This window comes from Hippoglossus stenolepis, chromosome 6, assembly GCF_022539355.2.
Source record: "Hippoglossus stenolepis isolate QCI-W04-F060 chromosome 6, HSTE1.2, whole genome shotgun sequence".
NCBI classification, from domain to species: Eukaryota; Metazoa; Chordata; class Actinopteri; order Pleuronectiformes; family Pleuronectidae; genus Hippoglossus; species Hippoglossus stenolepis.
This window is the reverse complement of record NC_061488.1, coordinates 13027682-13050597: the sequence shown is the minus strand read 5'-3', so window position 1 is coordinate 13050597 and position 22916 is coordinate 13027682. Positions and strand designations below refer to the sequence as shown.

General features: G+C 42.7%; 1 protein-coding gene across 3 annotated transcripts in view; it reads right to left on the bottom strand.

Annotated features, from left to right (window-relative positions):
- arhgef25a (Rho guanine nucleotide exchange factor (GEF) 25a) overlaps positions 1–21289 on the bottom strand; it is a 46711-nt gene extending 25422 nt beyond the window's left edge. The window contains exons 1-2 of one of the 3 annotated variants that reach the window (XM_035159460.2): positions 20732–21289; positions 19568–19715 (exon numbers count right to left, since the gene is read on the bottom strand). In XM_035159460.2, the coding sequence (XP_035015351.1) occupies positions 19568–19715; positions 20732–20827 (244 nt within the window). In that variant the 5' untranslated portion in view covers positions 20828–21289. Of the gene's footprint in view, positions 1–7550; positions 8103–19567; positions 19716–20731 lie in introns of those variants that run through there. The other 2 variants (XM_035159461.2, XM_035159462.2) reach the window with 2 other exon arrangements.
- Between the last annotated feature and the right edge of the window lie 1627 nt (positions 21290–22916).

Genomic DNA, 22916 nt, shown 5'->3' with positions numbered 1-22916 from the left:
AAGCAGTGGGGGAGTATAACAAAGTACATTGAGAACATTTAACATTTAATAGTTAACTAAATAAGCTTATTTTCATCTGTTGTTCCTAAACCTAAAATAAAATGACCTATATTATATAATTAAAAATATATACCATTCAAACTGAATGTACAACAAGGCAGAGATATAAATGTAAGTAAATCACATAAGATAAAGTGGAACGTGGAACATGGAACATGATTTTATATATTTTCAAAAGTAATCAATAACGAGAGGGAATTGGTCCACTGTCCAATCAGGGTGGGCAGGTAACATTGGACTCCGCCTCCTGCAGCAGCAGCACTCACTCATAACGATAAAGCGAAGCGAATAAGCTACATTTGCCAATTGCTTTTAATAGATTAAGTATATTAAAAAGCAAGTACTCTAGTACTTTTACTCGAGTAGAAAAGTTCTTGTGGTACTTTTTACTTTTACTCATATATTTGTCTAGTGGTTTTAAGTTTCCTCCACCAGAGTCAACACGTTTTGCTCTGCACTCAATCACACCTCATTACAGCAGCATTGGAGCTTTTTGATTGAACATAATGAGGAGTGAGTGGGACACTAAGACTAATATCCAAGCTTCAGTGTGGTCAGAACAAATGTAACAGATACTCCTAAAGACCACCGACGTAAAAAGACCCATATGGCCTGAAAGTGGGGGTAGACTCGCAGGGGGAAGTGGCTCCTCTCCCCCTCTGCGCTGTTGGAGAATTCTTTCTAAACAAGGTATGGAATGCACTCCTGTGTTTCATAATTTGTTCCCTCATTCTTCTCCTCTGCACATTTACAAACAGAGGCCTAAGGAAGAGAGAGAGAAAAGAGAGAGGAAGAGAAGTGCACTGGAGCCCTGGAAATATGTCAGGGCAAGGCCATGCTAGTGGAGCAAAAAGGAAAGGAGAATGAACTGTGAGGAAAGGGAGATGGTGAAAATAGTGAAAAGGGGAGAAGATATAATTAATAATCGGCTGACTGGCCTTATGCCGACCAGTCTGAGAGACAGAGAGAGAGAGAGAGAGAGAGAGAAACTCAGGGAAGAGGAGGTGAGAGAGAGAAAATGAGAATGCCCCAGGAATGATTTTAATGCTCCACTTGGTGTTCACATTCCAAAGCCAGCAAATCATGCAACATTCAACCCGAAATTCAGACCGGCTGATTTCCCCATCCAGCCGGGAGACTGGGAGCACTGGGTCGCTGAGTGAGCGCACTCGGCTTCTCTCCCTCTCTCTCTCGCTTCATTTATCTGCGTCCTTGTCTCCCATGTATGAGTGAGGGAGAAACAATGCGGAGGAGATCGGCTGCCCGGCAGAGAGGAGACGGGGGGTTGGGTGGGAGGTCAGGAGGAGATGACAAGGTGCAGGGTGGGCCGGGGTGCAGCGTTTATAAATATCTCAGACTGCCGAGCACAAGGCCGGGCCCACAGCAGTGTAGCAGCATACCTTCAATTTCAGCTATTTTTGTTGCTTTTTCCATAATGTCTGAGTTCTGCCTTATAAGCTGATGACAAAGAAGGTTGCTCCCGCTGAGACATAAAAAGACAAACTGGTCAAGGCAATTTTCCCCCAGCATTTGCCAAGAGTGCTGCTTTCTGTCAAAAGTGAACTCCAGTTGTAATCTAAATGCATTCAGGTCATAGGGTCACAGGTTAGCCGAGGAAACCCTTGAGGATCATGTTCCTATGTGTCTAAAAAAAAAACTCAACAACAACCACACTGCTAAAGTGCCCTTGAGCAAGAGGGACGCTGAACCCTCCCACGTGAAGGGGCTGTAACTCATCCAGCCCTCAGAGTCTGAAATGGAGGGCAAGTGGACAAAAATAATTTCCCCGACTATGATGAAGTATTTTCTTCTAAATTGGCTGGAAACTGCAAATGAGCCGTGTCTTCTGCTGAACACAATGAACCAGCCAACAAGCATGAGGAGCGGATAAAAAAAATACTTTACAAAGTCACACAGTTCAGTTACAGGGTGGAACGATTGATCCATTAGTGGGTTTTGATAATCAATTCATCTGATTTAGTTCTGAGAAGTTGCTGCTTTTCATGTGATACTTGATAAATAAACCGTGAAGGTTCTGGACTGTGGGTCAGTCCAAAAAATCTATAAGATGTAATTTTTCATTATTTTTTTATATTTTATGACCAAACAAGAAATTGATTTATTGTTTCGGTAGATTAAACAATGATGGGAATAATTAACCGCATCAGAGTTGTATGTTTTCACCCCTTTCCATTTGCTTGTTGGTTTGTTTGTATGTTTGTTTGTTAGCTGGATGATGCAAAAACAACTGAACCAAGTTCCGTGAAAATGTTTGGAATTTGGTATGACCCCAGGAACAGGGAATTTGTTTCACTTCCCTTAACATTGCAAGATCTTATATTTGATAATTTCTCATTTCTTAGATGCTGAACCCAATAAAAATCGGGATCTTGTTCATTTAAATGTGGTTTAGGGGACTTTTTGCAGAGGTTTTTCCTGAGTGTCATTCTAGTTGATAAACATAAGGTTCTATTGGCCTAATCTATTGCAGCAACTTCATAATATACTGTAAGTGTAGGCAAAAATTTGCTGATAGTTTCTCTCTTCATTGAACTATATAATATAAAAATTACATAACGCACCTTGCATGTATTCAAATACAAATACATGTGTGTATGCCCAATGGACACACATGGGCAGGGAACAGAGTGTGCAGCACTTATGGTTCCATTTAACGTTCTTTGAATTGGGTCTTTTTAATCTTTTCCCTGATTTTGTCTGTTCTCTCTGTCTTTGTCATTCAACCATGTAAATAAATATGCATGTGGGGGTGTGTGTGTGTGTGTATGTCATTGCTGGGGGGGATCCTTGTCCTAACTCATTGCATGCATGAGTCAACACCAGCCCCCGATGCCCACAAATAAACACACTCACAGATGCACAGGGAGCACGTATAAATGCAAAATGCATGTACAGGGCGGCTGGAGAAGAATACAGAGGAAGAGAAGGCCGGAGAGAGGAAGACATTTGGAACAGAAAGATTGAGATACTTATTATGGGAAAAGATGGATATTCTAGGTCTATAGATAGAAAAGTTGTTCTTGTTGCTATGCTGCTGTTACAGCTGCTCCCAAGTCATCTCAGACACAGGTAAAGCTGCTTACTGTCGCACGGTGGAACAGAGTGGGCCGGGAATATTTTGAGAAAATCTCACAACCAAAAAAACTGGAGACATCTGTAAGTGCATGCTGAGAGAAGAGAGACAGAGTGAGAGCGAAAAGGAAGCTCAGATTGAGCCTTTCTTGTTAAGTTAAAACCTAAATCTCCCTTTGCTGACTTATATGGAAAAGCCTTCTGATGAGAGGCAGCAGAGTTTGTATTTAAAAGTTCACACAAAATGTGCGCAGCTTCAAATATAATGATGAATGTTAAATCAAAAACGTTTGAGAAAGAGCGCTTAGTTTGTTAGTTTGATATTGATGGATGTTCTTCACTCTTTCAGACATTATTATTCAAACTCATTTCATGCCAGTGCAGCCAATTTTATTTGAAGGTATATTTTGCATATAAACCGATTTCAGAAGCAGTTTTCTATTCATCACCATTCATTTCATGTGACATGTTTTCATAGACGAAATTCAACAAAGAAAAATATTTGACCACGGCTTAACCTTTATCTCTTGAAAAGTTAATTCAGACCAGCATGTGCAGCAAAGAGGCTTATATTCAAAATATATATTTGTCTATATGGGTTGGCAACCTTGTTGAAGCCCAATCTAACACTCTTTCCTTATAGTTCTTTGTTTTCTCTGTTCCTCTGGCAGTCTGCATTCACATGTGACAGCTTTCCCTTCAGTGTGCACCCCAAATACCATAAGTTGTGTGGGAGGCTGTTCCGCAGTAAAGATGTGATTTAGAAAATGATTGAGTTGGTTTTAAGTGCAGTGGTATATCATGCCTATGTACTGTATGTATAAGGAAAACACTCTCAGTGTCATCAATCAGAGTATGCAAATGGCTTTTTTTAAGTGAACTCAATCTGTGTTTGATCCTCAAAAAGAAGTTGAACACACGTGCAACCCTCCCATTAGAAGTGATTTGTTGAATCCACAGGTTTCATTTCCTCCCCCTGGACTGGGAAAATCCCTGTGGACGACACTAAACAATGGCACACCATCTATTTTTATGTGGTTCGCCAACAGTCTTTTACTGGGAAACTGCCCTCACTAATGGCCCTCACGCAGCCAATCTGCTGATGTGACCGGTTCTTACATCAGAGCTAAATGATACATGCTCTTCTCTTTCATTACACCCATCTGTCCACCTGTCCATCGCTCTGGTCTCCTCCGTCAAGTTCAGATCAATAACTCCTCCCCTTCTCCCCGCATTCATGTTTATATATCGTCGTATCTCCTCTTTTTGTCATACCTTCTGGCAATTGTCAAGTAATAAACCTGAAACATACACACACACAGCAAACAGAGCCCCCCCCACACACACATCCAGACATCATCATGTTTAGCTAATGTCTATGGGTTCCTCTTTCAATACACATTGATTAAGAAGTGAAAAAACAAATGTGTGGCAGCAGAGTCAGTGGAGTGCCACTGCAAACCACTGATTCACCTGTTTCTCTGGCGCACTGCAGTCCCTCGGCTGTAGGCAGAACTGATGACCATCATTTAGTCTGACCGACAGCAGCGGAAGGGATTGAGTTTAGCTATTTATTTACCTAAAGCTACATGGGCCTGTTTTGATCTGAGTGTGCGTGTGAATGAAGCCGGGATGGAGTCACGTAATGGCACACTGCACTGTGTGTCACCGTGCCGCGTACAAGTAAGGGTTATTATTCCTGAGTAGGGAATGAATCACGCAGTACACTATCATTTCCTCTGGTGTGAGTGGAGTGGCTTCTTTTAGAATCAATGAATGGTGTGGATGCATCGTAGCATCAGCTACGTCCGAGAAAATAGAGCAAGGCAGCCTGGGAATCTTTTTGTTTGCTGCGGATATCGGTGTCACATTAGAAATCTGGCAGCTCACGCAATTAGCCATCATTTTTTATTTTGATCTTGATTGTCTAATGTCAGTCAGTCCAGGCACCGCATTCGCTGGTGTTGCATATTAAAAACACATTTTAGCTTCAAGGTTTTGTTTTTATCTGCGTCTGCTGGACGGATTACCAGGAAACTTGGTCGAAGGATGTGATATGGGTCAGGGAAGAACTAATAAAATGTTGGTGGGAATCCATATCAGGGGGCAGATCCAAGAATGTTTTTTCACTTTCTTGAACATTGTAGGATTTTTTGACAATTTTCACAGATTTCCCACAGAATAACTTGTGGCTCTTGATGAAAAAAAACCTGGCATGTTTGCTGAACTTATATCTATGAGTGTTGCGAAATCTGGCACAGCTTGATTGAATTTAATGGGACTGTTGTGCCTTGGCGGTCAGAGGTGCTGAGGACTTGATCTAGAGGAGTCAGACCTTCATTGTTCAGTGTTCAGTGTTTTTCCTGTCAACACCACAACAGAAACAGCCGGGTCCTGAGTGTCAGAGCAGGTTGTGCTCCCACTGGAAGTTTCCCAACACAGGCAGACTCAGTGAATGAGTTTGAAAAGACCAAAAATGTGATGTGTCACTCAGTGAAGAGACAGAACTTTAAAGAGATTAGATAAAAAAGGAGAGAAAGAGGAAGTGCTATTAAAGAAAAAGTCCACCAGCCGCCCCTTCTCCCCCAGACGTCAGGTTAATTATAGAAGCTGCTTTACGGATAATTAGAAAAGCACTGTATGTGAGCTCCACGGCATAGTAGTGATAGCAACATAAAAACGTACTTTATATGCTGTATGAGGAGACTTTATAGACTACACAGCTTCACTTTAAGAGTTAAGTTACTCTAAGAGACTACTGTAGTTTTATAATGTGGCGTCTCCAGAGGAAACAGAGCACTCATATTTCTCCTGTTCAACATCGTAAAGCAAGATCAAGAGACTCCAGCCTGTGATACTGCACCAAAACCAGCCACATGCATACACCAAAAGTTTTCTTGTAAAGAAATCCATTTGGAAAAAAACGCTCTTATCATAAGTTTAAAGAGATTTCTCTAAATAGCCTGAAATGTTTCATTCTTCCCATCTCCCACATGTTTATATATTATGATCTAAGTGTGCGTGTATTTTCTATGATAACATGGTGGAGGTGCAGCGGGGAGCTGCGGGTGATGGAAAAGGAGAATATCCATTACATAACAGATTAAGCTGGAGGAATCTGAGGTATGCATCCAGCAATGCATGCCAATAATATGAAAGCTTACTTCATGAGCCCCCCTATGTACAGAGCCTCAGCGGGTGGGCCACACTTTATCCCTTTGATGTAGGCTTGTAAAAGGGAACAAACACATAGCGTGGCACCACAGTGCAAACTCCTACACTGCTATTAGACTGCAAGTCACAGTGACAGGGGTCATGTGTGTGCACGAGACAGCGACAGGGGGAAAAGCGACAGACAGACAGGAAGTATCCGGAGAGAGATCTGATTTCTGATTCGCCCTGCTCTCAGCTTGATGTTACACTGAGCCCAGAGTTTTGTATAAACTCTAAACAAGCAACACGGCCTGCAGTGGACGACTGCGCGTTGTTATTACATATGCCACCCGCTGCTTTTACTCGACCACACTATACTAATGGACCGCTGCTATTCCTGCTGCACTTCATTACAGCGAGAGAGAGAGAGAGAGAGAGAGAGAGAGAGAGAGAGAGAGAGAGAGAGAGAGAGAGAGAGAGAGAGAGATTACTGCTGTTTTTGTTCTCTGAAAACACTGTTTGGGGTAGAGGAATGTTTCTCCCCCTGTCTTCCATCCATCCACGTGCTGCACATACCCAACTGACACCCACTCATCATGATGAGGATGGTCAATTTCCAAATCACACACACACACACACACTAACCCAAACACACTTCCTCTCCCTCACTTTTCCTTCTCTATCTTAAAGCGAGGAATGTGTAATTCATGTCCTCTTTCCTGTTCCACACTGAAGGACGGACGTCTTCTTTTTTTTTTTCATATGCTTGCTCAGATGTGTGTCTGATACACATCTGTTGCTGTAGCTGGAGGCGGAGAGACCAAGCGAGAGGATCGAGGTTTACACTTAAACCATTAGCACACGCTCAGAAGGAATGGAAAGAGAGATAAGGGAGAGGTGGGTGGACATCTGAGAAAATGTGGAGGAGAAAAAAAGAGTGAGGTATTAAATGGAGAGGAGAAGAGAGGAGAGGAGAAGAGAGGAGTCACTTCTTGCTTCAGTTCAGTATGGTCAACAGATAAGTGTACACAATACTCAGCACAACACTCACAGAGCATTTTTCCAGCCTCAATGTAGATAAACTTCAGAATGACAATGACAAACTGTGTGTGTGTGTGTGTGTGTGTGTGTGTGTGTGTGTGTGTGTGTGTGTGTGTGTGTGTGTGTGTGTGTGTGTGTGTGTGTGTGTGTGTGTGTGTGTGTGTGTGTGTGTGTGTGTGTGTGTGTGTGTGAGAGAGACTGACCTCTGACTCGGGCATAGCAGCAGCCACACTTGGCGAGGACTTTACGGAACAAGTGTTGGCAGCCACAGCCTCGGTGGTGGCGATGGTGATGGTGGCCCCCTTTCATGCTGGTGAACCATGAGCAGAGGTGGGCATGGCCCGGCACTCTCTCTTTCTCCCACTCCCCCTCTGTCCCCCTCTCTCTCTCTCTCTCTGTCTCTCAGACTCCCTCGCTCACCCTCTCCCAAGTAGAGGTTCCACTCCTCAAAGTGTAAATCCCCCCCAAAAGGGTGAAGGTGGATCCTGCTCCTCAGTGGACTGCAGACAGAGTTAAAGCCCACATCCACACAGAGAAGAAGAGGAAGAGTCCGCAAAGAAAAAAGCAGCAGCCAACAGGAAAAATCCACACTCACAGGGTTGTTTCTTTTCTTCAGCTGGTGATAAACAGCCAGGGAAACATTCCAGCAAGCTTATTGTGATATTGAATGAGCCCCCGTCCCTCTGTTTTCTTTATGGTGCTGAGCTCTTGCCTCTGTGAACTGCCTGGTCAAATGACAGACTGGGAGACTGCTTCAGAGAGAGAGAGAGAGGGGGGAGAGAGTGAGAGAAAGAGAGATAGTAAGGGGAGGGGTGAGGAGGGTGGAGTCTGCAGCTCTAGTTGCTGGCTATTCTAGGATAAGGTTCCCACTCCCCCAATTTTCTCTCTTCCTCTCCTCTGTTTCTCTCCCCTCCTCTCAGCTGTTTTCTCCCCCCTCCTCCCTTTTATTTCCTCTCTCTCTCTCGTCCGCCGTCTTCTGTTATTTTTTCTTCTTCATGCATGCTCTTAGGTATCCAGCACAGAAAGCAGATTAAATGCCATGCTCTCCACTCAGAGCTGACCCTGCTAATAGTAACGTCTGTAATGATGCATAATGCTATTTACAGAGGGGAGGCCATGTTGGGTTGGAGGTGTCATGTACTTTCCAGTAAGGCAGCCACAGTGTCAGAGCCACGGTCTGTCGGCGTGTTACACACTTTCTGAAGAATGTGTGCGTGTGTGTACATATGTTCACTAAATGGATCGTAGTGGGCTTTCCTGGCTGGGGCTGCTCCAATACTGACGTCTGTGTTCATTTATCATCCTGGGGGTCAGTGTTGATTTTTGTTCTTAGTGTTTCCATGGAGTGAGAAGGAGTTCTCACGTTTCATAATGTAGGCATTCTTTCTGTGTGTGTGTGTGTGTGTGTGTGTGTGTGTGTGTGTGTGTGTGTGTGTGTGTGTGTGTGTGTGTGTGTGTGTGTGTGTGTGTGTGTGTAGCCTAACCTATAGGCTAAAGAACAGTTCACAAGCTTAGCTGAAACTAATCCCCAAATTTAAATAATCATCAGAAAATATGATTTAATCCATTACTGGACAAGTTTGTTTTATATTGTAGGTCATGTTGATTAAAAATATGTAAATTCATCACTGAAACTAGAGCCCATACCTCCACCAAGGCCTAACAGTCCCCTTAAGAGACCACATTTTAATTCATTAGATCATCAAAATCCATGATTTATTCCCTAAATTATGGAAATGTTTAAAAACGCCCTATTTCGCAATATCAGTGAAACAAAAATCCTGGGTCAGCCCCCGATCAGTTTTTCGCAAAACAAAATTGAATTGGTTCCTACTTTGGTCATGCCCCACCCTAACATAGAGATCGGTTGAGTACTTTTTGATATCCTCCCAATTAACACACACACGCAGACGAAACCTCCTTGGCGGAGGTAATAAAGAATTCCTCTTCTTCTTGGAATACACATTATAGCAAAACGTCCTTAAGAATACATTATCATACTGCCCAACTCTGATCTCAAAATCTGTGTTCGAAGTATATTTCCCCAAAAAAACATCACAGGTGCTGTTATTTATTGATTTTCCACCTGTTCATCCATAAAATGATGCCTGCATGTGTGTGACACTGACGCAACACGTCTATGGGTTTAAAAGAAACAGATTAAAAAGAAACATCACTGAGATCAAACACACAAAATACACAATCTGCCAGTCTTAATGTTTTCATAATCATTATAATGTCACTTTTCCAAGTCAGTGTGTTGAACCTAGAAGCTGGAGATGTTGTGTAATGACCAACATAGCATTACCATATTTAGATGTGTGCTTTGCATCAGAGCATATTAAACTGAATTAACACTAGACTATGAGTCACCGGCTGTTGAAATCAGAGTGTTGAAATGTCAGCGAGACGACTTATCCAAGGAAACAACTAAGAATGGAACTACAACCAGGGAGGAAACCGAAAATGGTTGTCGAGAACGCTATTATGAGACGCTGCTCCGTCTGAAACCTGACCAATTAGTTTCTGACCAACAAACAGCATTTCTTAGGCCTGAGGCAGCTGAGCTCATGACTCAGTGAGTGATCTCATCTCACAACGTGAACACGGCATATGCTGCTTTAAAACATGCACTGGGCTCCGCAGTTTCTCTGGATTTTCTCCACGTGTGAACGCAAATGTCCGAGTGAGACGCTCCACAGTTTCTCAGGACTTTATCTGCCTGGCCTCCTTTTATAAAGTCTGTAGAGATCAAGGAGAAGTTGATGTGAGAACAAAGCAGGGGATCCCCCCCGCTGGATTCACCACAAATTCAGGTGCACTGTCAAGAGCCTCAATAGTTTTTCTGGACTGTCTCTTCAGCATCCATCTCTCCACAGTGACATGATGGTGGCAGACTGCTGTCGAAGATGTTTCTGTCGTCTACAGGAGACTGTCAGAGCAAACACGAGCCGGGCTGCCTCAGCCATTAGCCACACAAGTAGAGCACACTCACACTCACACTCACACACACACACTTGCATTCGACTCTTCTCTCTCCTCATATCTGTTTCTTTTCCCTCACTCAAAAATATTCAGAGAAAAGTGACATGTAATAGAAGAAAGTTCTGCAGCAGAGAGAGAAACCCCACAGTCACAGATACATTATCTATTCTCTGGGGGAGGCCGCACACAGATTTGCCACATGCAACACTTACACAGATAGATCACAATCACCCCCCCTCCCCTCTCTCTCTCTCTCCTGGCCTCCCTCCCTCCCTCCCTCCCTCCCTCCATTTCTTTTCTCATAATGGATGCCTTAAGCGACTGTGATTGAAGGGGCGATTCACCAGAGGAATATTGAATTGCGCTGCTGGAATGGCTCCACTTGTCTGATATGGCTGACAAACACTGTCGAAGCACGGGAGCACGATTCAAGGTGGGTTTGAGAGACAGCGAACTTGACTGCAGAACAGACGAAACGAGGCAAAACAAAGACACGCGGATGAGAATCCAGGGGGCAAAGCATTACCAACTGAATGAACACATGCCTGCTCAAAACACCAACTAGACTAGAGGGAGAGGAAAGTGTTTTACTGCCAGACACCCAGTAGGGGGCATTTTTTACTTGTTGCATAAGGTTGGTTCGCCCAGTCAGAGGTGCTGTTTCAAATGTAAACATTAAATGAACTGTTTTATTTTGGGATACATAGTATCACACTGTGGAACATACTGACATACAACGGATACAGTCGTATGCCTGTGTATTCAACACCATCAGTATCTTATGTGTAATGAAACCACCCTGAATAATTGCCATTGACAGAGGCTTCGTGTACAAAGCCCTGGATGCTTGCAGAAATATGGAAAACATTTTCCTCCCCTGGCTCAAAGGGAGGAGCAGGGGATCTGAGGTGAGGCATGCATTAACTCCCATTCATCTCTCTCCTTTTATCTCTCCCCCTCACTCCTTCCTCCTCTCTGCATCCCCCTGACGAGTCACATAGTCACACTAAAGATGATTCATCTGCACACGCATGCTTGTGCAGGTGTGTCGAAAGCGGCCCAGACGGCTAAATAAAAATCTATATAAGTACATTCACACTGGGATGGATTTAGAGGCTTGTCTGCAGATCTGCACACTTGCAGATATATGGCTGTGTTTTTCATTTGAGGCCAACGAGCCAAATAGGGAGAATGCATCTTTCCACCAGAGACACTCAGTCACATTTAGGAAGCGTGTTCAGAGTGGAATCTCGAGAATGATCTATGATGTAAAGCGGCTCGTTCAAAAATAAAGTTACTATAAACACAATGTTCACTGCTCGATTAAACTTAAGCTATAGGATGAGCAAGGAAATAGATACATGTGACATGAACATGCACAGTAATACTGTAGCTAGAGCAACTCTCACATCAGCAGATATGCAGTTGCTTATTCGCAGTGTGTTCCCCAACCCCCCCACTGACATTAGCCTCTCCTCACTTCATCAGCCAGCTGAAATCCTGCCAAAAAATGCTCACTTAGATTTCATGTTCCTTACTCCTTCTCCCCCGGTCCCTCTCTTTCTGTCTCTCTCCCTCCCCTCATCTCCAAGCTGAACGCCAATTAAGGAAAACTGGCATTCTGGACAAGCCAATGAGAGGGGAGGCTTTTTTTGGCCGGTGTCCCATCACGGAGCAGAAGTCACAGAGAAACTGTCCTGTTCTCTTCTGTTGTGTCCCACTGGTCTGCTGAGAGCTGCTGTTTTTCTCCAATTAGACTAAACTACAGTGCTGGTACTGGTACTTACACCAGTGTGTGTGTGTGTGTGTGTGTGTGTGTGTGTGTGTGTGTGTGTGTGTGTGTGTGTGTGTGTGTGTGTGTGTGTGTGTGTGTGTGTGTTGGTACCAGTCCATACCTCCCACTGCTGTACCTCACGATGCAGTGCAGCTCTGCAGGCAGCAGGAGCTCTGCACCACACAGAAGGGAGGTGCACCACCCACAGAGACGTGTTGCTCAAAACATCCACAATACTCATGCACCGCCCACAATTACAAGCATTCACACTATACACACGCACACACACTCCGTTCAAACAATCACACACTATGTCCTCTCACTTTGGGGAAATTACTGGAGGCTGTCAGAGTTTTCCTCCTCTACTTGACCCGCAGCCTCGCTCCATTGCTTTTTCTCTCTGGACCTGGTCTGTGAACCTTGCTCTAGAAGCAGCATGCGAGCACCGGGACTCAGGGCCTGCTGACTTTGTTCAAGGCGTAATCCTGAGCTAAAAACGCCACCCAAAGGAGAAGACGTTAATTAAACAAAAGCAAACCTAGGGACCACACATGGAGAGACACTGCCGTGTTATCTTTAATTAATAATTTGTGAAAGCAGCGGTTTTGCTGTTGAGGGAAACGTCAGAAAAAGAGATTTGTTTCTGCTCCATCGCTAAATTAGCTGGAATCATGCTGCAAATCCATACAAACAAACTGATGGAAATACAAATCTGTATTCCTGATTTTTGCTGTGAGTGCTGCTGCCTGTGCACTCACATGTTTTGCTGTCCCTATAATCTGCGTCCTCCCTTCCAGGTCACTCTGCAGACTAAATGCCAGCTGTGCTGTGGAGCAGTGACCTGTGAGGTGTCTGACCTGCCTGATGTGCACCTTCCAGCCAGCCCTGCCTGACCCATTTCTCTAAAAGCACAACACGAGCCTCTGCAATTTAACTCTACAAACTAGAATTACCTCCTCACGCTTCTCTGCCTGCACCAACCAAGTTTCATTTTACACCCGTGTCTGTCCAGGCTCATATAATACGTGTAGTGAAGACCTTTAAAGAATTGAATACAAGTTTTGATGTGTATTTTGTTTTAATAAGCATACAAATTCTTGAGTTATGGCCAAACACATGTGGTGTGATGCCACAGATGTAATCAATTTTGCTCTAAGCATTCCTGATGAGTCGTGTTGACAAAAATGTAAGATCCCACTTGTCTCTTACCAGCAACTGAATGTTTCTGCTGAATTTGAAGAAATTCCATCAAAGCATTCCTGTGATATCACGTTTATGAGAGTGGAACTCGCAATCAGAAGGACAACCAAGTACAATGACTATGGCTGCAGCTGCCGTCAGCATAGAGGCATAAAAACACACACATTAAATATGTTTTGGAAGCAGATTATTCATGTAGAATAGGCAACAGAGACAGAGTAAAGCCCACAACAAAACTGAGTTCAGCCCTGTGAAATATTGCTAAAGTGTTCAAAACTGTTTCATTGTATTTTCAAGTTGGAATATAGGGTATTTGGTCTTATGTATATTTGAAAAAAGAATTGCCTCTGACAACCAATGCAATTTTTTCCAGATTCATATGAGGTATCTCTGACATTTGACCTTTAACCACTGAAATCTAATAAATTCATCTTGAGTCCAAGTGGCATTTGGTCAAACTTGAAGATATTCGGTCGAAGTAGACTTGAGACAGTATGTTCAAGAGGACAAAAACATGTTTTCTGAGTCCACTGCGACTTTGACCTTTGACCTTTGACCAGCCAAGTCTAATCAGTTTATCTGTGAGTTCAAGTGACAGCTTGATACCAAATTTGAAGAAATTCCTTCAAGGTGTTCCTGAGATATCGCGTTCACAAGGATGGGACAGACACACAAAATCATAATGCCTCCAGCCGCTGGCCATCACCAGCACAGAAGCAAAACGCACACACACACACACACACACACACACACACACACACACACACACACACACACACACACACACACACACACAATTACTAGACGGCATAGATAGACTACACAGCGAATACTGGCCCCAAAGTTACAACCTCAAAGTGAGCGCACCTGTGACCACTGCAGCAACACAACACAAACTTCATGACGATACTTTGCCAAAGAACCATAAAAGGAAGCCTGATGAGATTCTGGCAGAACGTTCTTCAAATGAAGTCAAAATGAATTTGTTTGGATCAGACGAGGTGCAGCACATCTGGCATAGACGTGGCAAAGACATCACAGCACTGACCGTGAAACACGGACATGGGAGCGTAATGATATGGGACTGTCTGACTGCAAAGACGACATTTCTAGATGGAACTATATGCAAGTTTATAACTCACTGGAAAATCACAAACGTTTTTAAAGAAGAAAAAGGTGAGGGAAAAACATGACCTGACCAAATATGTCTCCTGACTGGAATCCAATAGAACACATTTGGAGTGATTTAAAAAGGAAGAGAAAGCAACAACAGCCTCCAGCAAAGAGCAGCTGAGAAGAATCATCTGTGAAGTCTCCAGACTGGTATCCTCTATGGCTGAGAGGATTAAACCTGTCATCCAAAATAAACCAGGACAAAATATACATAAAAAATAAAGAGGGGCAATTTCATGGAGGAAGAGGGTGTACTAGCTTGTATTGCAGTTGGCTCTTAAATAGGAAACAGTTCATAGTTTAATGAATCAAATGAATCAAACTTTTTCCAAATCAGCTGGCTTCATTCTTCTCCGGCCTTAGACAAAAACAAGATTGTATTAAATGGACACAATATGTATATTTAAGCTTTTGATTACATTGACAAGATGTGTACTCAGTGATGCTGTGATCTTTTAATTATGATAGATCTGTGAGCAGCAGCTAATCAATAGGGTTAATGTGTGATCACCAAACAGCAGAGAGACACAGTTAGCAACTAGAACAATGGAGCTAGAAAACAACATATCTTAGGCATGAGTTGATTGTGACCAAAACTAGAGCTAAAAGAAAGTAAATACTGGACTTTTATTTTCCTGGAAGACAGAGAAACGACTCAGTGACTCTGCGAGTCTTAGATAGTAAACAGGTGACTGGTCTCTTAGTCAAAGCAATACCAAAAGACCCAGTTTGAGGATGGTGTTAAGAAGCGTGGGATCATGGGAGTTGTTCTACCTGAGGCGAGTCAGACACAAATCATGTTTACGGATGTGAATTGTATTCAAATTTTATTCACCTTAAGCAACTAACGGCAATGAATGATCGTGTTGTTTTACAAGTGACCAATACAAACAGTGGAAGGAAAAAAACATTGTATAGCCCATATTCACAAATCACACCAGGGCCTAACAAGGGGTGATGTATTCTGCCCTTAACCCTAATAGAGTGAGGAGCAATTACAAAAACATCTCTTTTAACAGGGGGAGAAAACAGAGAAACCTTGGAGGGAGGAGTAAATGTGTTTCCTTTGTCACACATCCTTTGAGGAAGTTATGAGACGGACAAAGGCGTAGGTAAAGTGAATATGACGTAGTTAAAAGGCGACCAAAAAAAAGCTCGGGGTTTCTCTGAGTTTGAACGTTGTTGGAAACAGTTTAGAAAATGTAGGTACACAAGTCAAGAAAATATATGTCAAGGGTTTAGTCATTTTTATTGAAGAATTTCTACATATTATTTCCTTAACTTATTTAAAAACTCTCGTACCTGAAGTTACGTTCACTATTTCATGGGAATGTTTCTCGTAAAGGGCCTGATCGATGGGTCAAAGGTGCAGATAACAGATTTAAAACAAATACTGATCCGTCATTTACGTTGTGTACAAAAACATCAGGAGAGTCAGAAAAAAAACTGATGAAGAAGATCAAACTTTTAACTTTGTGATATTTATGACAACTCTATAACCACATGGTCCTGTCACTGTATTCTGTGGGTTTATATACATTAAAGAGATTTGCAGTTTGTGTTGGTGGTGCTAGTTATATTTCCCAGTTCAGGATGTAAGGAGTCATCTGACATGCATTTCAGTAGACGCTGTTACAACTGTGTAGATATATACGCACAAAAGAATACACTATCTACCTGTGTGAGGTAAGGCTGTGTAATCTCTGGCCCTTACTATACAATATGATGCAACTTCAGGGGGATCTCTGCCCATTTAAGGTCACACACATACAGTTCAGTCGCAGGGTCCTCAGAGATCAGCACTTCTCCTTGGATGGCACAGTCTCAGCCTCTCACACACCCCAATATGGACAAGGGCATGCATTTTCTGCATAGTTTACAGAACAACTACTCATAAATAAGGTCAATGTGATGAAATATGCACGCCACCACATTGGGTTCATATAGTCCTTCTGAACATATGGATGTTTTCCCTCTATATGTTAGCTCAGGTCTCTGATATTCCATTTTTTAAATCCTTTAATTATTTGAGGATTCAGGAAGAAAATTATGTAAATATTTAAATTCTTCACCATTTTTGTGAGGAAATTGAAAAGTGAGAATATTTCACAAATGTTCTTGCATGTGAGCATGTGTATATTGAAATAGAGACATTAACAGTGTATGTGGGTTTGTACCAGTGTACTCATGCAGTTGTGTGTCGATTACAGCACTGTTATTGTTACTGCTTCAATGCAGTTTCCTGTTTTCCTGTGGCCTCATGCATTTTACCTATAGGAAAAGACAACATAGTAAAACACAGAGTGCTTGGGCACACGTGGCCATCCATCACTGATCTGTGTTACACAACAGACACACATTTCATCTGGGGAGAGCGAGAGTGCTAACAGTATAGACGGGGGTCTGAGGAGCCGAGGAAGAGAGAGGGGGGAACAGATGAGATTTGAGAGAAATATGATCAGCAGCTCTGTGTACTCGGAGGAGGCCTGGTTTAACATACCACCGCTGAGGACATTGCGTTGAGGAGAGTGGAGATACATAGGTAGTGGAGAAAAAAACAAGGGTGAAATGAGGGCAAAGAAAACGATTCGAGGAGAAGAGAAAGTCCAACTGTGATAAAGTTCATTGTTGAGTAAGAGGGGGAGTTAAACGTAAGTGGGATAAGGAAATAAAGATAATTGATCGTGGTGGAGACAAGAAGTTACCTGTGTGACGCCACTAGCAGATCCCAGACAGCACTTACAGTCCTGTGAGCCCCGTCTTTAATTAAATGTCCTCTGCCAATCAAACCATGCAGCCATTTGTATTTGTGTTTTTAGTGGTTGATAAGCATTAACCTTTTTATAACTAACTTTGGTTCTACAGGGAAATCATAGGGAAACAACAGATGCAACAGCTGTGAATACCAAAAAGAAAGCTTGAGACTTAACAAGTGATTCGTACCATCCATTAAACAGCCATGTGCCACCATAAACAGGTAATCTTTTGTCCTAAGTTGTTAAAACAATTAAGTATGGGGCCCTGAACTCTATGTTATTTTTGTAATGGGTCTGTTGAACTGTATTTAAGTGTCTGTGAGTAAACTCTATTTTCTCGTTTGTTTTTATTTGTAATCTATATCGTTGTTTTTCCTGAAGTAAAAGAAAATTGTCCTCATTGTGGACAATAAAGTTTCACATAACCTCATCTAAGTGGTAGAATGGTAATTTGCATATATTTTTATTGTAAAATAAACTATTTAAATGGTGTAATTGTCTTGTATAAATATATACTTTAAATGAAAATGTAAAATTGTCTCAAAACTTTGTCAAAAAAAGTTTGAGATTTAGGTCTTTATTGAGAAAATTACAATGGAATAACTATCTTTTGGCCAATATTGATCAAATCTAGTTTCTACTACAAGTTTACTAAAATTCACCAACATTGCTTTTTTTACTTAAATGCTTTTCTTCAATGTCTTCATTTAAAAAAAAAAAATCACTCATGTATTTAACATTATACACAGATTCTGATAAAAACTAATTAGCTCATTCACACATTAAAACCCTGATCCATTATTTGATTATATGAATATTGAATGGAGAGGAAACAAATTAAAATTTGTCTGTTAATCTTATGTCCCCCCACAAAGAAAGAGGGGGGTACATTACGGGCCAAGAATGCGCATGCTGCAGATACAGCCCGCGCCGACTCAGCTATTCCGTGTATTGCGTCTCGTGCGTGGCCTGACATTCCGGAGAGCGGGCTCCGGTGGCCGTCGTGTATGGCAACGCCCGTGCTGGACCTGAGCACGGGGGGAAGTGGATGCATTTGAATACTTCAGGTAGACAGATCACATTAACAACCATGAATTGCTAGTCCCCTTAAACACTTATAGTGGAGCTCTACTTTAGGCCACAACATCATCTGTATCTTGTTGTCGTGGGTTCAGATGTTTTCTTGTGTTTCATAGATTTTTCCATCCAATTTCCCATCCGGAGGAAATTGGGCTACGCAAAAACATTTGAACAGAAGAGCTCGTCTGGGATTGAAATAAACAATCTCCCTTGTGGTCATCATCCCTAACATCCTTATGGCCCTGAATTCTTCTTGCTTTTCAGAGCCCTGAGCTGTGAGCTAAAATAATATTTGGCAGCATTAACCTCAGCAGCACACCCGATCCTAGTAAGACCATTACAGATAAGCATCGCTGACAGCTTCCTCTGGCCTCACTCACACGCCTCGTGTACGCCATGTACCTTTCTGCACAACAGTCAGTGGTCCGGCCACACGGTGCACACCAGCAAACCTCTCATGTATACACACACACTTTCCCTCACCCAAACCCTGAGCCAGCGACAAAGCTCCTTTTGTTCTATTCCACTGAAGGAAAAAATGGCAACGCACGCAACCCTCTCACAACAAAAATCAGAAAGTACAACAGTGCTGGGTCAGAAGGGGAAGGCCGGCAGCTGAACATGTTTTCTTGCCCCATCTGGAAAGTGTTCGAGCAAAGAGGCACACACACAAGAACTCTCAGTCTCTCTCACGTACTTATGTATGCTACATTACAGCAAAGCAATTCAACTCATCAGTGCTAATAGAGGATACGGAGGGTGGAGTTTAATGAGAGTAAACACCCAGGTGACTCCCATCTGATACTTCCCCTGAAGTTATTACTGCCTAATGACCACCATCAGATATGGCAGATGGGACTCAGGCCTGTTTTGACTCACATGTGGCTAACATGCAAGAGCAGGCTTAGCTGAAACTTCGCTGGAAAGGCCTGGGCAGTAGCTCACATGGCAGGTAATAGATTCAAGATGTTTTTTGTTTATATCATGAATCTTGGATCAAGAAATCATCACTGTTTACTATGTTTCTTTTTTCACCAGAGTGATGGAGTGGCCGAGCAGGCTGTTTTACATGTCACTTGCGCTGAAATCTGAGACGTCGCACACAAAGAATCAAAGCCGACTCTGAAAGTTTGTGTTTCGGTGAGTGTCTAAGCTCTGACTGGTTTGGTCAGAGCCAGTGTTTGGACTAGCATTGTGAGTTTTATTGAACAAAATGGTCTGTCACGCTCGGTGCGGCTCTTTCAGGTCTTACCTGTTTTTTCTCTCCGCTCTGGGTTTTCTGTGTTGGTGGTGGCGGCGGCCTGCTGCTCCCACTCCAGCCCCTCCGGCTCCCACAGGCCCTGGACAGGCCCCTTTTCATCCTCGCTTGATGGGAGGTCCGCCTCACCCCCCTCTGAGAGCTACACACAGAGATGCCCTTGTCAGCGGTGGAGGAAGTGATGGTATATTGTACAGAGTATACCTTTGGTCACGTAACCACAAAACATACCAGCGGCTGCTTTTGTTTCCACGATTCCCGGCATCTTTCTTTACCCTCTTCCTCCATTACAGACTGAACAAGAATGCAGTGGAAATCACTGAGGTTCAACTTTTGCCACAGAGCTTGAAAAAAAGCTGCCTCTCAGACGACAGTTTCAATTTGTATTTAAAGCCTGGCAGCAGCAGAGCAGAGGTTTATAAAGGAGTTATCGCTCCTCTGCAGAGATGGAGGGAGATTATAATCACTCCTATGGTTTTTACCACTATTTGGCAGGGAGGAAATGATTCATCAAGATAAACAGTTTCAAAGAGACAGACATTTGGACCTTTTAACTCACTCTGACCCTTGACTCTTTCAATTTCCATTTGTTGTGTTGTGCTTAAATTCAGTCAAGTTCATTAAATGTAATTATATGCTAGACTTTATGTTGATTTTGTAGATAAGCATTTAAAATTGCGGATAAAATAGAAAGAATCACCTGTAACAGTTTCAATGCAGAAATGTGTGAACAAAAAGAAAAAGAAGAAAGGAACATAAAGAAAAAGTTGAGGAAGGAAGAAGGAGGATGAATTTGCAGTGTTGCAGCAGGGGGTCAGTCCAGCATGACTTTATTTATGGTCAGATGGTTTAATCACCACTACTCTGCTTCCTCTTCGGAAACATCCAAGATTCCAGCTGAGCACTGAACGGAGACTGGCAACCCCTCCATCCTCTCTCTCTCTCTTTCACTCTCCCTCTCTCTGCTTCTCCTGCTTGACCATTTTAGGTTTATGACCAAGTTATACTTATGACCTAAAATAAACTCAGCATGAGTGTTATGATGTTGCGTTACGCTCTGCGAGCTCGGAAAAATGCTTCCACATGCATCTGCTGCTTGCCTTTTGTTTGTGACATTTAGCTTTCATGTGACCGCACAAACACGGCTTCACAACTCACCCACTGTTGATTGGGCATGGCCACAGAAGTCAGCACGTCAGCCATGGCTCCCAACATCTGGTCGGTGCGTCCCTGATTCTTCTGCAGAGCCTTCATTGTCCACAACACCAAAACAAAACCTCAAGTTATTCTCCTCCTGCTGTTGTGGCCTTCGATGTCCAATTCTGACTCAACCTCTCCCAACCTGTCTGTCCTGCGTTGTGTGTTTAGCTCCTTCACACAGAGCAACAGTTTGGAGCTTGAACCACCGTAGCCCACCTTGTTCTATACCCTGGTACACAGGAAACCTCACGCATATGAAGAACTGATCCTGGACGCGGGGGGCAAGTCTCCTGCTTGTGGACAGGAACTTCACAGCTCCTCTCTCTCCCAGTACACACACAACAGTTGGCTGCAAGTGTCTCTAAGTCCAGTAAATACGTCCACCTTGTGTTCTCAATATGAGCGTCTCCTGGAAATACAGATAGAAGGTTTTCTTGGGCCTCCTTGAACACAGTCATCTGTCCTCTTCCTTGTCATTCTTCCTTGTCATCCTCCATGTGTCTCTCTGTGAGGTGAGTCCTCCCCTGTCCTCTCTGAGTGCTGAACGGTGAGTTGTCCCTTCAGGGCTTTACCCTCCCTGAAATCCTCCTTTCTTGTTCTCCATTGGCTCCAGAGGATCACCACCCCCTCCCCAAAACCTCTCCTCCTTCCATCATTCTCTCTCTCCTTTCGTTTTCTTGCTCTGTCTTCACCACCTGGATTTTCTTTCCCCCGAAACCTCAAACTATCTCAATCTTTTTTCTTTATCTCCTCCGGTCTTGCTTTGACCCATCCTGGCACCCGACAGTCTCTCTTCATCTTTGGCCAAGTCTCACACAGTGACACACAGATTGTGTGAACTGGGCAGCCCAAATAAGGCATGAACACACAGTCCACGAAGCTCAACTATTCAAGACACTGTCATCGATCGTGCACACAACTTCCACAGCTTCTTTAACTCTACTGATTGATCACAGCAGTGTTGTTTGTTTGTGGTCACTTGAAAGATCGCCTGCTTTTAAAATGATTTGATTAAAAGCTTTGCTTATTTGCTCACTGACAGATTAACGCTGCTGGCCACATGGAAAGTGTGTGTAATCCTTCAAGAAAAACACATCGATCACACTTCTTGCACTGCTAGATTTTGATTTTCTTTTTTTAAACCTGTGTTACTTTAATCGAGAATGTAGAGTTACAAATCTGGACATATTTATATCACTAGGCAAGTATAAATGCTTGAATAAATTCCCAAATACGACTCAAATGTGTCTGTAATGAGGTACGTTATGTTATTTATATCCACACTGTGACTGCACAGTTATGAACAACAGCAGAAAGAAAACAAAGAAGTAAGAAGAGGCACTTGAGCCCTCATCATAAATCTACAACTGGGAACAACATGGGAAAAACTGAATAACACACATGTACATTTATAATACCAAGTCCCAATTTGTCATTTAATAGATAAGATATTTTTTCATTAGACTTCATAGGCAGAAACAAAAGTATCTATAATGTACATAAATACTTTCTCAGTTGATTAATTTCTTCCATTTTAGTTTCAATTTATTCTGGACCATTTGTTTTTATTGTGGACCCAGTTTCACAAAGGCACATGTACGTAATTCTACTTGTAGAAGCTGCTTCACAGTGGTATATACACATTATTACTCTGTGGAATAATCACTTCTTCAACACTAAACTGCAGAAATGTGTTTATTGTTGCAGGATTTGCTAAGACTGTGGTGTAATTCTACTCAAAAATGCCCTGCCTATACTTTTCTGCCACTAATAGCAGGTTAAATGTCAGAATGCTAACACGCTCACAGTGCCAATGCTAACATGCTATTAGCTGCTAGCAGCACCAAACACAGAGTACAGCTCAGACTTTTGAGAATTCCCAAAGGGACGCAATGCATCCTGACGTCAACATGAATGTCTGAATGCCTTTTTATGGAAATGTGTCAAATAGTTGTGGAGATATTTACGTTTGAAACCAAATGGTGGACGACTTACCAGTAGTGCTGCTCATGTAGGCTCCCTCTAGAATCGGCAAAACTAAAAAGTGGGCTCAACTTCATGAGGTGTTTAAAAGTTTTCGTCTTTGCTGTAATCATTATTTTCCCTGTTAATCAATTTAACATTTTCTTTACAGGCCATGCAA